The sequence below is a fragment of the Filicampus tigris genome, chromosome 7, assembly GCF_054856515.1.
Source record: "Filicampus tigris isolate MCC_2025a chromosome 7, RoL_Ftig_1.0, whole genome shotgun sequence".
NCBI classification, from domain to species: Eukaryota; Metazoa; Chordata; class Actinopteri; order Syngnathiformes; family Syngnathidae; genus Filicampus; species Filicampus tigris.
In genome coordinates this window covers 25,901,320-25,919,169 of record NC_141223.1, presented here as the reverse complement: position 1 = coordinate 25,919,169, position 17,850 = coordinate 25,901,320, and the positions used below count along the sequence as shown (strand labels likewise).

Below are 17,850 nucleotides of genomic sequence, written 5' to 3'. Positions count from 1 at the left end.
GAATCAATCATCAAAATCGAGCCATCTCAGAGGTCGGCCATTTGATCACTTCTGTCAACTGAAAATGACATCACAGATGCCCTGAGGGCTCAAATAACGACCAATCATGGCTCAGTTTAAGAAAACAGGTGAGCTGTGATTGGTTGTTACATGAGCAACTGTGATGTTGATTTCAGTCGACAGACGTGACAAAATGGCCGCCCCCAGTGATGGCTAAAAAAGGTGGATTAACTCTTATTCCACAAACGCAATAATTATCAGAATGCCTTGTTTCAACTAGTGGGCTTGCATAAAATATATTCTTGAAAAAAATATGTTTGGGTTGACCTCTCTTTAATAAAGTTTTTGCATAAGAAAATCAATCCTCTTATTCAACGAAGGGTATTAAAATTCAACAAAATAATCGGACAGAAAATTCAAAGGGATTTTTTTTTTACAATAAATAAAATATGCAATTAACTACGAGTTAACTACGAAAAATGCGATCATTCATTCATTCATTCATTATCCATACCGCTCATCCTCACAAGGGTCGCGGGCGTGCTGGAGCCTATCCCAGCTGTCTTTGGGCAGTAGGCGGGGGACACCCTGAATTGGTTGCCAGCCAATCGCAGGGCACGAAAAATGCGATTAACTATGATTAAATATTTCAATCGCTTGACAGCACTACTTATAACATCTAAAAATGGTGATCAATTGGCACCAAAATTTATGTGGATATCCCTACTAATGACTACTTCAACATATCAAAAGGATTAACCTCTCAGTGGCTGATTTATATGGGAATGAGGAAATGTGGAAGTGAGCAGAGCTACATAGATTTATGCTGGGACGAGCGCACACTGCTTTGCTTAAAAAAAACTTTTTTTTTAAAAAACAAAAAAATTTAAAAAAAAACACTGCTTCTTTGCTGATCACGGTTAGGACGGGCGAGGCATTTAACACCAGTCGGGATATTTACTGAGACTGAAGTGGGAATGAGTGGACGTGCACATTTATTTGGATATATTTGGATTTATTTTATACTTTCACGGGTTGAAGTGGACAAGAGTAGTCATGTGCATTTGCATTTTGGTTGTGATCGGTCGCCGTTTTAGACAACAGAACTGACAAAGTGAGCAATATTACCTCGCTTGCCTCCCTCCTGTGACCGAAAAAATAACAAGCCCAGCACCAACAAGGGGCGGGGCAATTTGTTGTAAATCTAATCGCCAAAAAAAGCCCTTAAATCACTACAGAGTCTTTTGGGGGGAGCATTTTAGTACTGATGTCATTTTTACATGCAAACCTTTTATATAAGTGCCAATGTTAAGCTCATCCAAGTGTCCCTTTAATGGGTTAAAATTATATTAAAACATCAGTAAACTAGTAGTTAAATAAAACTCTGTCTCTGTCTTTCAGTCGATGGGAGCTATGGCTCCATTATTTGGACTATTTGCGGCTCCTGCATGATATGCAACGCATGCACAGAAGGTTGTTAAGTATGGCAGCTAAATTAGGACAAAATAAGACATTGATTGAAATTGCACATATACACGATAAACTTTGTAATAATTAGATACTTATACTTGATGAGACATTTTTTTTCAGCACAGCTACAGGAATCCCACCAAATTAAAATTAACGAAAGTTAATTTCCCGCTATTTTGGTCCAATTCGCAATGAATTGTGGGTAATATGCTTCAGCGTCGGGGCCACGGATGCTGACTTTGCTGAAGTGCAGAGCAAGGGCGCAAAGGGGACGGGGCGACAGTGCACTTTACAGAATTGGGACGCCCTACACACTCGTACCCTTCGCGGGAACGCACAAGTGAAGGGCACAAGGGTGCAAGTGCAGGTATTGGGATTGGGCCTTAATGTGCTTGAGACCATTTGAATTTGAAGGTGTTTCCAAACTTTGGACTAGTACTGTAATGGATCTTTGAATCTGATACTTTTGGTCAGAAGAAGCTTGATATAATTACCTTTGAGTGTGGAATGATGCCAAAAGTGCTGTTCTCAGCCAGGTGGTTAAAGTGTAGCTCAGTTCTATAAGAGAAAGAAAAGGTACTTGCAGATGTGAAAAAACGTACTTTTCACATGTTTATATTTCCATGTAGGCACCCTGAAGGATCACATTGGTGGCAACAACAACTAGAAAATGCATGTGCGGCAAACCCAGTGTAGACTTAGGCCAATGTTACCCAAGCCACCTCTTTGAGCACCTCTGGCAATTGTCGAGGCTAAAGGTTAATTGTCTAATCTCATGATATCTGAACAACTTTGGTATTGATATACTGATACAAGTTTTCCTTGCACTGATGTGTGCGTGTGTGGGTGGGGGTGGGTGGGGGTGTGGGTGTGGGTGTGTGTGTGGGGGTGTGCGTGTGCGTGTGTGTGTGGGGGGTGGTGTGGGTGTATACATTATTTTGGTTAACTCTATATTTAACTTGATTACAGCAGAAAATACTGGCATTGAGAAATTGGTCCTCAATTGCTATGACCCTGGGAACTGCATTATCCTATTGCTAAGTCACGACGCACTTTTATAGAGGGAATGAAGAACATGTATCTGAATTGGATTTATTGTTCCAAAATACCTTTTGAAAACATACAGTGCCTTGAAAAAAGTATATATACACATTTTCTCATATTGTGACCTTACAATCAAACAAGTGTATTTTGTTGAGATTTTATGTGATAGCCCTACACAAAGGAGCACACAATTGTGAATTTCGACAACAATGATATACGGTTTTCATTTTACCGTATACAAATTTGAAAAGAGCGGTATGCTATGATACCCCTATCAAAAAAACAATTCAGTGCAAGCAATTGCACTGATGCTTAGACCCTGTTCTGTGAAGGCTTCAGCGGTTTGTCAACTAGTCAATAACAGCATCATGAAGACCAAGGAACTCACCAGACAGGTCAGGGATAAAGTTGTGGAGAAGTTTAAAGCATTGTTGCATTATAAAAAAAAAATCCCAAGATTTGAACATCTTAAGCAGCACTGTTCAACACATCATCCAGAAATAGTAAACAATAAACATACGGCACAACTGCAAACCTACCAAGACGCCTAAACTGACAGAGCGAGCATGGAGAGCACTGGTCAGACAAGCAGCCAAGAGTCCCATGATCACTCTGGAAGAGCTGCTGAAATCCACAGCTCAGGTGGCAGAAAATGTCCACGGGACAATGATAAGACCTTCCCTTGGCCCACACACTCTCTAGCAAGTCCCGCCCAAGAGCCCACCACAAAACCAAAATCCTCTTCTCACTCTGTATGGGAATGCTTGGATTACTTGGTCCCCTAATCATTTTATACTTTATTATTAAGATTAGAATACAAAATGGAAACTGCAAGGCTTGCCAGTTAGCGCCATTAGATGTGCATGCGTGGTGAGGCATGCAACAGGTATAGAACTGGCTGCTTTGTATGTCAATCAAGTGACAAATTTCACAACAGATGATCGGAGGGAGACTATTTTTTAACTCATTCACTATCATTGATAGGCAACTATATCAATAGCATAAAACTGGGAGAGCTGGCAGTGATTGAGTTAAAGCCATGCAATCAAACGAAACCCCCTTGGTGAGCTACTGCTCGATGGCCAACGACGCTATGGGCAGCCCTGTCTTAAATGCAAAGCACTATGTTTGGTGGAAACACACCATCTCTACTGTGAAAGATGGTGGTTGGTAACATCATGCTGTGGGTTTGCTTTTCTTCAGCAAAGATAGGGAAGCTGGTCAGAGTTGATGGAGCTTTATAGAGGGCAATCCTGGAAGAAAACCTGTTGGAGGCTGCAAAAGACTTGAGAATGGGAAGATTTGTCTTCCAGCAAGACAATGACCCGAAATATAAAGCAAAGTGGAAATGGTTCAGATCAAAGAATATGCATGTGTTTGAATGGCCCAGTCAAAGTCGAGACACAAATCCCCTTGAGCGTTTGGGACAACATTTCAAAATTGCTGTTCACAGATGCTGTCCATCTAATCTGGCTGAGCTTTATCTTTTTTGCAAAGAAGAATGGGCAACAATGCCAGTGTCTAGATGTGCAAAGCTGGTCGAGACATACCCCAACAGACTTGCAGCTTAAGTTGCAGCGAAAGGTGGCTGGACAAAGTACTGACGCAGGGGGGCTGATTGCATCACATTTTTCTGATTTTTATTTGCCTAAAATTGTGAAAACTTTATATATAATTTCTGGTCTACTTCAGTATGTGCTACTCAATCAAATAAAATATCAATAAAAAAACAATTGAAGTTTGTGCTTGTAAGTTGGCAAAATGCAAAGGGTATGAATACTTTTTCAAGACACTGTATGTACCGGTATATCATTTTGAAACCTAACTACACGCTCCAAGAAACTGAGGATGACTGCATGTACAAGAATGAATTACTTCGCTCTGATATTTTCTTTTTGGGAAAATGCAACAATCAATGCATGCCTAATTTTTATGAAATAAAAGATGCAGACCAAAGCAACTGTATCAGTTTTAACTAGGGATGTTCCGATCGATCGGGCACCGATAATGATCGGCCGCTTTTCGTGAAAAATTACGTGATCGGCATATTCGATCAAAGCCTTTAATTGCCGATCAAAATATCAGATCACCCGCAGCTCATGCTTCGCAGCCTACAGCCATGAGAGACCATCTTGCGTGCTTTTTCCGAAAACCATCTGAAAACTTGTCCGTGGTGTGTGTCTGTATGATCGCAATCCAAGGACCTCCTATAATTTTTTACTACCTGTCCACAGCCCACCCAAAAAGGCTCAGCGACCCACTTTGGGGTTTGCACCTGCTGAGAATCAGTGATCTATACAGAAACCCTGTCAAGAGAAATGGAAGCATGTAGTACCGGATCTATTTTGGCTACAGAGAGAGTACTAAATTCACCTCAGGGTGCTGTCAGCCGCAGCCATCATGTAATAGAAAACGTTGAAGGTTGACTCATTCTCCGGTCGTCTGCTCACCCTCATTTTCTCCAGCAACATTGTCTAAGGACAATCCAAAACAGCAGAAGCCACTGTTCTTTAATTGACTTGGTTGAATTACATTATTTAATTTCTTTTTTATTTCATGCACAGTACGTCAAGGTGTAATGATCATATTTTGTTACCTGAATGGATGCAGATGCCACCTGTCCAGCTTGATCAAAGTCAAGCGACACTACATGTGAGAAACGACTGGCATTGGCGTTCATCGAGGTGCACGTGTTACCGAAAGCTTCAAGGATTGTGTAGACTGCTTGCCACTTCTCCGCTAAGTGACATGAAAATACATTGACATTTTTAACATATAAATCAGATCAGATTACATATGAACAGTTTAAATCATTGCAAATATAGTCACAATAATAGGTTAGCGTAATTTCCGGACTACAAGCCGCTACTTTTTCCCCACGCTTTGAATCCTGCGGCTTGGAATGTGATGCGATTAATTTGGGGATTTTTACTAAGTAGCTTCATGCCGCCAGTATATTTATAGATAGCCTCGTCCAGTGTTGGGGGTAATGTTACTTTTGTAAACACTTTTGTAATGAATTATTGTAATACTGTAATATATTACATTTAGGCAGTAACAAAGTAATACAACGAGTTACAATATTTTTGTTACGTCATTATATTATAGTTACTGAGTGCTGTAACGTAAATATAATCATACATATACCTATAGTTGACTGTGGACAGAGTAAAATAGCATGACATAGACGAGGGGTGGGCAATTCCGGCCCTCGAGGCAGTTATCCTGCATGTTTTATATGTCACCTTAGTGCAACACACCTTATTCAAATGATCAGGATCATTATGCAGCTTCTGTAGACCTTGCTGCTTATATGATCATTTGAATCAGGTGTGTTGCAGCAGGGACAGATAGAAAACAGGCGGAATTCCCCACTCCTGACATAGACCCTTTTAATCAAATGTGCTTTGCAGTCCGGACATCACAGTAATTGTGTTTTGTGTTCTAGACAACAATATGACAACAGTTCTTATCAAAAAACATAATGCATGCTTACCAGAGAAGATTTTGCCCGTGCTGCCAGCAATAGAGACCAAATACTGGACAAGGTGCTGGCAGTTGGTGGTCTTGCCACTGCCAGACTTTCCTAGTAGTACAATTGACTGGTCCTGCCTTGTCGTGAGAAGATTACGGTAAGCCGACTGGGCCACAGAGTAGATATGAGGAGCCGAGTCTTCGCGCCGGCACCCTTTAAACATATGCATCACCTGACAGGGAGGAAGAAGAGGACATAGTTTCAGTATATGACATTTTACGAATGGCTAAATTTGACAGTACCATGTAAATCTCTGAGGCCACATATTGATTTACTGCCTTAAACTGCTCTTGCATATTACAGTATAACTAGAAAATGCCGGTGGAACCTTTGAATGGGGCTCCTGCAAGTCAGAAAGTTGCATTTATGAAGTCTTTGTGGGGAGGCGAGTTTGTGCTATAAAAGTACTAGACTAGAACATTTGTTGTCAATGAAAAGTAAAGTTTCTCAATGTTCTAATTACAACTCAGTAAATATAAATAATATAAAATAAATATCAATTCAGGGATTTTATTTTGAAATGTATAAAATTTGAGGGAACAGGTATGAGAGGAACAGTTTTAAGTTGGATCGGTTTGAAACGGTCCAAAAAGTGTACTGTAAAATGGACTTAAAGGTATAAAATGTCTTCAACTTAATATTATGCAAATTGAGGAAATACTGTGGCAATGGTGCTGAGTTCATTTGAGATTTTTTTTTTTTTTTTTTTTAAAGAATTTGAGACTTGACAGCCGTTTTGTCCAGTAACTCTGACCCAGCGCAATACACACTAAACCCGTATCCCACTGAGCAGCCAATGTGTGTTTATTCAAAAGGGTTGACACGGAGATAAAGACGGGAAGCATGTCAACCGAATGAGATTAAACCCCCCCATGTCAGTTACTGTACTGTATGCGAGAGCATTGTGGCTTGGAAAAAGAAACTTGTGCGATCACTTTTGACACAGCTCCACCTTCATTTCAATAAGGCATTTTCATTTGTGTAGTACGTTAAATGGTGCAGGCTAAGTTCTTAATGAAAAAACAGCAAAACAAAGGAGAATAATAAATGGGATATACCGGTAATAATTATGGGTAATAGTAATATGGGCTGCTTGCGTGGCATGCAGTACTAGAAACACAGGTTTGTGCAGTAAGTCCTCTGCAACTGCTGGGGGTTACTGCAAGGTGTACAGATCAAGAAGCAACATAATGTTTTATGTCCTGTGTTTCTACATTCAAACGGACAATACTCTATCCAAGAAAAGAAATGCAGACAGCAAAAATAGCATTTTTAACAGAAGAAGGCCAAAGAGTTTAATGCTGCAGATGCTGGATGAGGGATTTGTGTCTAAAATGTGCTTTTTGATCGTCTGAAGCTCTGAACGTTCTTACACTGAGTTTACAAAAGAGAAATATTACAGTAGTAGATGATTCATGTGCAGTAGCTATTTCCACAAAAAGCTTCCGTGTGCCCAGAGATAATTGACAAGTATCTCAATCAAGGATCAACGCTCTCAATCAAGCATTTGAGAATAGAGACTTCACAAACTTTTGGGCTAATTGTGTTGATAAGGGAGAAAACAATACAAAAACTGCCAGTTTTGTGTTAACAATGTTCACTTCTACTTACACTTCTGAGTCCTGCTTCCCTCACATGAATGCATTAACCCATTAAGGCCTGAAGCGCCTTTCTAAACATCTCTCTAAAACCTAAAGTCGTTTTTGGAATCACCCTCCAAAACCTGAAGTTTTCCCGGAAATTCATCCATCCATGCATCCATTATTTATCCTCACAAGGGTCGCGGGGGGTGCTGGAGCCTATCCCAGCTGTCTTCGAGCAGTAGGCGGGGGACACCCTGAATTGATTGCCAGCCAATCACAGGGCACACAGAGACAAACAAACATCCGCACTCACAATCACACCTAGGGGTAATTTAGAGTGTCCAATCAACTTACCATGCATGTTTTTGGAATGTGGGAGGAAACCGGAGTACCCGGAGAGAACCCACGCAGGCACAGGGAGAACATGCAAACTCCACACAGGGAGGCCGGAGCCGGGATAGAACCCACGACCTCTGAACTGTGAGGCGGATGTGCTAACCAGTCGATCACCGTGCCGCCCCGGAAATTCAACACCTAGAGAATAATTCATATCTCAGCCCCTGTAGCGGATCGAAACATAATTCCAAAAGAAATCGAAAGCTTAGATATGTGGCTTTCAAACTGGCCCAAGTTTATTAATCGTTACTGTTTCAATCGAAGATGTAAAAATAACTTAATTTTTTTATCATTACAAGAGAAGCACTATTTTTAATTTTTTAAAATCCAGTGGTAAATACCATCCTCTATGCTGTTTGCAAGCGCGTCGTCTTTTTCACTTCGACGGCGTCCGCCATTTACTGGCGGCCATTACCGACATCCTCCGAGGAGTCACGACACCGTCACGTCTATATTCTGATGAATTTTATTGACTAGGAGACCGAGAATTGGATTAAAAAAAGAAAATGACGTACACGTATACGCGCTCCCGGCTTTAAAGGTAGAAACACGCAACAGCCTTCCCGGCTTCCGTGGTACGAATGCGGATATGCACTCCCGGCCTTAATGGGTTAAAAGAAATGGTCGTTCCGCTTCGACAAATGAGCACTTCCACCACTGTCTGCAGATTGCACTCACGTCATATGAGTCCGATTACTTTTTTGTTGTGTTCACTAGTTTCCCAGGAGTTCAGCTGAGTTGGAGTAGCCATAGCCAAAGGTCATAAGATCCAAACGACAGGACATTTTGTTTTAAAGATGTATGACAATTTTTGTGCTGTGTTGTAGTTTTGATATCCCAATAGATAATAGGCAATTTTCACTTAACTTAAAATATTGCTTTGTTGCAACATACATTTGTTTACTTTCATGGGCGGGCTGGAGCTTAACCCAGTAAGCTGTCTTTGGGCAGTATGTACATGAAATCAGCAAATAGAAAAAGTATTTAGTATTTAGATTCAAAGACTGTCATAACACCTCTTTTTGATCATTGAAAGCATTTTTTCTCGTCTGAAATATACAGTAACTGTTAAACAATATTCTCAAAACTGACTCAGCGTCACAGGCCATTTACATTCTTCTCATTGAAACAATTATCAAAACTTCTTGCTAACAGGTTTAGTTCTGCATACGAGCACTACACTCTAGCAGTGTTGAAGCTCCAAAGCCCCGAAGAAGTACCTTGAGCAGGGTATTATGCTATGACATGATACGCCAAAGACATACAACTAATATGGTACTTGAATTTGGCTTTGCAAAGTGCGTAAATGACTTTCGATTTCTCCAACAAACATCAAGCAAGTAAAAGTAAATGTAAAACTACTTGCAGGTCTAGTCCTTATTTGTCCATCGTCGCGCCAAAGACTAAGTTTGGCTGCACACATGAGCAGAGTTTATAGGCTGCAACAGGGAGTAAATAAAACATTTTTTTTTTTTTTTAATGCTTTGAAAATGTTTACCGGTAATTCATCTCCAAAGGTAATGCTTTAACTTTAACTTTATCATTGATAATTCCATTTGTGTCAATACATAATAGGGCAGCATACAGTATGTCCGAACCCTGGGCCCGTCCAATTTTAAACTGTTACCCTTTTCATTATTTGACTAGTCTTACCCTACATTATGCAACATAAATGCAGCCATTTCATTTCTATGGTCATTCCACATGAACTTAGGCCGCAGGGGTCACCAGTGGTCAGCGTTTACCTTCCCCCACATATTTGTCAGTTACCTTTTCTGAATACATGGAGGCTGCACTGACAGGGTTTATGACCACCATGTTAGGTCCGGCGTAGGAGTGGATGAGGTTGCCTCCATAACGCTGCCGCAAGCAATGCATCACACTGGATTCATTAAGATAGAGCAGCGAAGCCAGATCCTCTGACCGATCGTATGATGGAGGGTTGGCCTGAAAGAAGCAGGTTAAGTCAGAAAAGAAATATTTCTAAGATATTCAAATATATTTTTATATAAAGTTTTACCCTCCCACACACTTTAGATTTATTGTAAATATATTGGAACACAAAACAAGAAATTGCAAGCTTATTATGTATAGAAAATACTGTGCGTATTTAATGTCTGTGTACATGCATGTGCCTGGTGAGGTGGCATGTGACATCAATAGGCCCGCGTGTGAATGTTTGGGCGTGAGCCGTGGCCGACAGCAGCTAAAATGGGAGTTGTGTTTGCTGTGCATTTAATAAATGGCTGAAAAATGCATTGGCGATTGTGGCTCTCCTTTCCCCACATACTAGGGCATGACATTAGCATAATGTAAAAACCCAATTCAAAAAAAAAAAAAACAATACAAAAAATACAGTATAGAGGGTGTGCGAACTATGAATTGTGATTTAACGGGGGAATATTATAGAGAGATGTGGCTGGCATTTATTTTTCACCTAGATTCCTTCACTCACCTTTTCAATATCATCCTCATCCACATCAAGTATTGTCCCATCATGCTCTAGTTTGATTTTCACCTTGCCTTCTAGCAGGGAGCCTGGCTCTGTCTTTACCACCGTTGCTGAGCAAGAGCAAAGAGGACAATAGTTACACATTATCCAGCATACATTTATTTGTGTTGGTCGTATCGACACTTAAGCTATTACCCACCACATGGTGGGAGCTACATGATGAAGAAATGGTTTACCAATGAACAGCGATACAATTTCTAATAGCCCTCCATTATGTGTCGTTTCAACATCGCAATTGTGATGTGCGCATGGCGATAGTCACATCGTAGGACGTGCAATGTTTTAACTTTTTTTTTCTTAGAACACGCAAAATTTTGTTTCGTTTCATAAAAGCAGCAAGCTACTCCGTGCTCTACACAGCCTGTCTCGCTCACCCCCTCCCTCCTGCCAAGCAGTCACCAGCCCCTCCCCCTCCACTCTCACAGCGACTGCTGTCTGGTTTGAGACGACATGGAGGAAGGGGAGACGACGGCCGAAGCGGCAGTGGATTTAGTCCCCAAAAGAAATTCAACATCCAAAATATGAAAGTATTTCGGCTAGAAAAAGGAAGATTCAGAACAACAAAACATCCTTTGCCAACAGTGCCTCACCGTTGTTGCTGCAAACACCGTCACAAGCCCCTGTATGAGCAGTTCAAACTAAGAAGTGGGACCTGAGGCGAAACTTCATCTACTCGAAAAACTATTACGCATTCGTCAGCATAACTCCTTATGATAAGTCCAAACAGCACCGACAAATCACGGATGCAATATATTTTACAGACCATTTTAGTTATTGTTATATTTTTGTGAGCAACTCAGGGGACTAATGCACCTGCTCTTTAAATTGTAATATTTGTGTTCTAATTTGTTTACAACTTTGCTGCAATATTTCACAAAGGTTTTTTTTTTTATCTTAATGTTATATTTTTGTAAACAACTCAGGCGCTAGTATCCCTGCTTTTAATTTTTTTAAATATTTTATAGTTTAGTTTAAAGGTGCTTATAACTGCTGCTGCTTTAGGTTTTTTTTTATTGTCCTCTAATTTTTTAAATGACTCAAGGGTCTAGTGCACATGCTCTTTTTATTTTTTTTGTTTAAAATATGTTTAATATTTTGCTGCTGTTAACATTAAAGTGTGAAATACAATGTTAAATAATCTATTATGTTACAGAGACATGACCTCTGTGACCCCTTTTATATACAGCAATCATCATTCACAGATGAACCCCCTTAGTCTGGATTTATTATATGAATACAATGATGTCATGGTGAGTTAACCAAATTATTCCCAAACAAATCTATTCAAGTCATCTGGTAAAAATTCTATTTTTAACATCGCAATATATATCGCAACCCCCCCAAAAATCGCAATGTAATTTTTTCCAACATCGTGCAGCCCTAATTTCTAATATTAACATTTCAAATTGTTGCTACCAAACATTAGCATGTCTGAGATTAGTAGTCTGCGGCTTCTCCCATCCAATGTAAATTGCAACACCAGAGAAAGATGATGGCGAATTGAAGGAGGAAAAAGGGAAAAAAAGAAGAAGCAGGAAAAATATATTTTTTGTTGAGACTTTATTAACAATGGAAACTTAACGAAAACACTGGAATAACATATTCACATAAGAAACAGAACAAAACACCTTCACCTTTCGTGTCTATTACGTGTCCATTCCCAGTCAATCATATATAGTGCATCCAATGCGAGAAAGTCAGTTTGCTCATCCCTAAAAATGTCCATTCTTCTTGAGAAAATACCGCTATACCAATTTACCATTGAAATGAGGTGATATGTTACGATCCAGATTTGCATAATACAAAAGTCAAACACATTTTCAAGTTTAAAGCATTACACTTAGAACTACGAACAAAGCCTGAGCGCATGGGGCGCGGATGCCGTCCGTCGCCACTGTCTTGCAAACAAAAATAGAAAAAAAAGATAAGTATATTTAATGTACAGCAGAGTTTGGAACGTTAAGACCAGAGTCTTCAAAATCAAATAAAGTCAGATCTTTTGGGAGAAATGAAAGTCATCCACCTGCCCCAAATTTGGTAGAATTTGTCCTTCTGGATTCTAACTTGATAAGTCAACTTCTCCATTCTAAATATCTCCAAAATGATCCCAAACCAATCATCTAATGTGGGCTGAGCTGGGCTCATCCATCATCTTGTAATTGACTTCTTACTCGCTACCAGGCGCATTAGCAGTAACTTCATCTCTCTCCTTTGTTCCAAAATAATAACATGACCAAGATATAAGACATCAAAATTCAGAGGAATTTGCTAATCAAATACAACACTTAGAGACGTCTGGACACCCGTCCAAAAATCGTTCACCATAGGACAGTCCCAAAATACATGGTACTGGTTGGCAATTGTCGAGCCACAGTCCCTCCAGCATGGCTTGTCCACCCCCTTGTATTTCTCCTGGTATGGGGTCCGAAAGTATCTGATAATATTCTTCCAGCAATGCTCCCTGCAGTCCATAGAGCGGGTTGAGGAGCATCTGAAGGACAAGATATTGCCCCATGTCTCATCTGAGATCCTAAACCCAGACTCCCTCTCCCACTTTTGTTTAATGTACAAAGTGTTGTCAGTAGTGGCACGCCATAAGGCCATGTACAATTTAGAAATTGTTTTTGTGGGAATCACAGACATCGTGTTTTTTAGTATTTGGTAAAAGTCAGATTCGGTGGCTGAGAGGTTGATCTGCTTACATTTGTGTGTAATATATGACCACAATTGCAAATATTTGTGAAATTCACTCTGCGCTAAACCATATTTGTCCCGCAAGGCCCCGAAGCTGTGGACAACATTTTTGTGAGTAAGTGAAAAAAAAGTTGTGAGGCCCTGCTTCTTTTCCTATAATTCAAAGCTAGGGTCAAGTTTATTGGGGGCAAAGTCCGAGTCGTAAGCAAACCATCTAGATATCTTCAGCATCTTGTGTGTCCCACAAAAACTCACCACCTTCTGCCAAACCCGAAGCGTGCGGGCTAACCCTGGGTTCCCCTTCTTATTCTAAATGTTCCATCAAACCTCTATCTGCTATCGCAGCTTAGATAGGAAATTGAGATGATAGAGCACATTCCAACATTTTCCATGTAGCTGTGTATGTGTCATTATACCAATAGAGAAGAGGAGTTATTTGAGCAGCATAATAATAATTCCTTAATGAGGGAAGGCCCAAACCTCCACCTTCCTTCGGGAGTTGAAGGGTGCCATATCTGATCCTAGGTTTATGGCCCTGCCAAATAAACCTGGAAATCCACTTGTCCCATTCTCTGAATTGATTCTCGTTCACCTCAACAGGCAAACTCCGAAATATATAAAGCAGGCGAGGGAGTACACTCATCTTAACTGCGCTTATCCTTGAGCTAAGGCTCAGGAAGGGGACCAGATTCCACCTGTGTATATCTGCTTTAATATTGAGTGATATTGGTTGATAGTTTGCCTGGAAGAGCCCTGAGAGATCCTTGGTCAGTCGTATCCCTAAGTATTTAATGTTCTCATTTTCCCAATTTAATTTAAAAACTCTCCGTAACGCCTCAGTGGCCGTAAAATTTAGAGTCATCACCTGTGTTTTTAAGATGTTAACTTTGTAACCTAAAAGCTGACCAAATTTGGTCAGGGTTGACATCAATTCTTGAAATGTGCTCTCTGGCTCCCCCAGACAGACCAGTACATCATCAGCAAACATTGCCACTTTGTGTTCAACTCCCAACTTAGTTATACCTCTGATATTTATATTTTGTCTTATCATTTGACCAAGTGGCACTATAAATAAATCAAATAGAAGAGGTGAAATTGCACAGCCCTGCCTACACTCTTGTTTCAAAAGAAAGACTCCAGAAAGATCCCCATTGATTTTGATCAAGGCTGATGGCTTGTCATACAGCGCCTGGATTACTCTAATAAACTTGTCCTCGAAACCAAATTTCTCCAACACCTTGTACAGAAAGGCCCATCTAACCGAATCAAAGGCCTTCTCGGCATCCAGACTCCCTATAATTGATTGTGTTTTGTTCTTGTGGACATCATTCATAATGTGCAATATTCTTCTCATGTTATCAGTTGTTTGTCTGTGACGAATAAATCCGGTCTGGTCCAGATTAATGAGGTAGGGTAGCAATTTCTCCAATCTTCGGGCAAGGATGGACGTGACCAGTTTGTAGTCTAGGTCGAAAACACTAATCGGTCGATAGTTCCCACATTCCTTCCTGTATTTCCCTTCTTTTGGAATAACCGATATAGTTGCTTCTCTCCACGAAGGTGGGGTTTTCCCCTCTCGTAAAACATAATTAAATGTTCTCAACATTAGTGGGGTTAGAATTTGTCTAAAACTACGATACCAATGACAGTCATAGCCATCAGGTCCTACTGCCTTTCCTGCCTTCAACCTAGAGATTGCTGCATAAACTTCCTCTGCTATAATTTGTTTCAGCAGATTCTCATTATGCAAATCAGAGAGCAAGGGTAAATCTAGAGAGCCAAGAAAGGCATCTATGTAATTCTCTTCCAAGGCATTTGGCTGTGAGTACAAATCCCTGTAGTATATTTCAAAGCATTCCTGAATTTTATCCAATTTAGTTTCCATCATATTAGTTTTTGGCTTCTTAAGTTTGTATGTTGAATTATCCTCTTGCTGTCTACGCAACTTGTAAGCCAGATATTTTGCCAATTTCCCACCCAACTCATAATATTTCTGTTTTAGAAAAATTAGATTTTTTTGGGCCTCTTGTGTGTAAATATCATCAATTACCCCTTTTAATTTCCTGCTTTGCAGTGGGATTTGGGTTGTTTATATCCTCCTGTCTTTTAATTTCAACTTTGCCTGCAGGTCTGCAAGATTCTGCCCTTTGAGGCGTTTAAAATGGGAGGTTATGGAAATTAAGTTGCCCCTCATTACCACTTTAAGCGTGTCCCACAGAATAATGGGTGAGATTTCTCCCGTGTCGTTTATTTCCAAAAATATTTTCATGTCTTCCTTAATTTTAGACACTTTGGCAAGATTGTTGAGTATGTTAAAATTAAATTTCCACAACGTAGACCGTTTCTTCTTATCCATCTGCAAAGTCAGGAATACAGGACTATGATCAAACAAATCCCTTGTAGGAATGTCGCAGTCTGTAACTTTAAATCTGTCCACATTAAACATAAAAAAATAATCAAGTCTAGCGTACACCTTAAACGAGTTAGAGTAAGTGACTATAATCTCTGCGGGATGTATGCAACTCACGCCAAATGTCAATTACCCCCATTTCTGCCAAATAAGATTTAATTTTCCTCATGAGCGGATTAATTCGGCTAGTTGGATTTGTGGAGTCCAGTTTGGGATCAAGCCTAAAGTTAAAGTCTCCACCGCAGACAACCAAACCCGAGAATCAACCATTAAATGTAAAATCTTCCTGTAAAATTGCCAATCACTCCCTGGTGGCGCATACACATTAATAATAGTTATTTCAGAGCCCTCAATTTTTCCTTTTGTCTTTACATATCTACCCTCCTCATCGCTAATTTCACATATATGTTCATAGTTGAGTGTCCCTGAAACAAGCGTAGCCACCCCTTGTTTGTGTTTATATTTATCCGATGAAGAGAACCCAAAATTAAAACCCTTTCTTCTCAGCCTCAGATTATCTGTATGGCTCATATGTGTCTCTTGGAGCAAAGCAATCTGGGCCCTTCCTTTCTTTAGTTTAGACAATATTTTGTTTGTTTTGATCACGTTCAGAATTCCATTCACATTAAAAGAAACAACTTTCACTTGTTCACTCTGCATTTGGTTGTAACAGGGGGGCCTTCTACTGTGATGACACCTCTACTATTGATAATCCGCATCCGTTTTTACCCGACATTATTTCCATTTTACCATATAGTCCAAATTAAAAAAGATTTTCTAGTTCTCATCCCGTCTGTTACTTGCAGCTTCTCCTTGAATCCCATCGCTTCCCGAGTCTGTCGATGACGCCTCCCCGCGGTCTGTTTCCACGACGCGCACCTCCGTAGTTTTTCGCTGAGCGTTGCCGGTGGCTTCAGCACTGTCACCGGGAACCCACGTCTCGCCATATCCGTCGTCGTCGCCTCCTCCACCGTTCCGTAGATCTTCACTCCTTCGTCATAAAACACCTTCAGGCGGGCTGGGTAGAGAGTCCGGAATTGCAGGTTGTTGTCCTTCAGGATCCGTTGTGCTTCCGTGTACTCCTTTCTCATGGCCATAATTTCCGGCGGGTAGTCGTGATCGATGTTTATTTTATTGCCTTTCCACACAAATCCCTTCTTCTGCCATGCTAGACGGAGCACCTCCTCTTTGACCGTAAAGCATAGAAACCTTACTAGGATTGATCTGGGCTGGGCGCCAACCAGTGGGGCTGATGGCCCTGCCCTGTGCGCCCTCTGGATTTGCAGTGTAGTCGAATCGGGAATTTCCAAGTTAGCTTTCAGTATCTCATCCACAAAACAAATCATGGATTGCGTGCCCGACTCCGCACCTTCCGGAATCCCGTATATTCTCAGAGTCTCCCTCCTCGAGTACGCCTCCAGAGAAAGCATTTTAGCATTCAGTTTTTCTTGCATTGTCACCATCCCGTCCAGTACTTCGTTAAAGTTTTGTAACTTGTCTTCGTGCCCAGCAACCCTGGTTTCAACTTCACCAAGTCCCGCATTGGCTTTGTCCAGCTCACCTCTGATGTCTTGGAGTTTTCGTGTCTTTCTGAAATTCTTTCACTTCTTTTCCGACATATTTTAGCTCCTTCAACAACATCAGCAGATTAACCTTTCCTTCCTCGATTTCACAGCCCGTGATGGGCGAGGCCCCTCGGCCAGCCCCGGGGCAGCAATCGTTAGCTTGATCTGTTAGCTGCGTTCCGTCGCCCTCAATTTGTTCTGGGGTTGACTTTTTACCCCTCTTGTTCTTTTTAGACGTCATTGGTGCCCGCTTACAACTCGTCTTTACCCAATTCGCTGCAGATTAAATTCACTTTGGGGAAATTTTCATCATTTTCGTCGGGAAGTCCCCCGTTTCCATTTCTAATGTGCATAAAGTGTAGAGGGCTGCAAATTAAAACTTGTACATATTTAACTCATATATATATATATATACATAAATATATATATATATATATATATATATATATATATATATATATATATATATATATATATACATAAATATATATATATATATATATATATATATATATATATATATATATATATACATAATATATATATATATATATATATATATATATATATATGCGTTAAGATGCATGTAACATTTTTGGTTCATATTTCATTTAAAAATATTGTGATAACACTGATGACTG

At 40.2% G+C, this 17,850-nt stretch overlaps 1 protein-coding gene across 3 annotated transcripts in view; it reads right to left on the bottom strand.

Annotated features, from left to right (window-relative positions):
* LOC147145377 (unconventional myosin-XVIIIa-like) overlaps positions 1-17,850 on the bottom strand; it is a 135,361-nt gene that overhangs the window by 66,889 nt on the left and 50,622 nt on the right. For all 3 annotated transcript variants that reach the window (XM_086036572.1, XM_086036573.1, XM_086036571.1), the window contains 6 exons: positions 10,484-10,590; positions 9,799-9,975; positions 6,011-6,221; positions 5,111-5,253; positions 4,888-4,988; positions 1,965-2,028 (listed from right to left, as the gene is read on the bottom strand). In XM_086036572.1, coding sequence (XP_085892698.1) covers positions 1,965-2,028; positions 4,888-4,988; positions 5,111-5,253; positions 6,011-6,221; positions 9,799-9,975; positions 10,484-10,590 — 803 coding nt within the window. The remainder of the gene's footprint in view (positions 1-1,964; positions 2,029-4,887; positions 4,989-5,110; positions 5,254-6,010; positions 6,222-9,798; positions 9,976-10,483; positions 10,591-17,850) is intronic.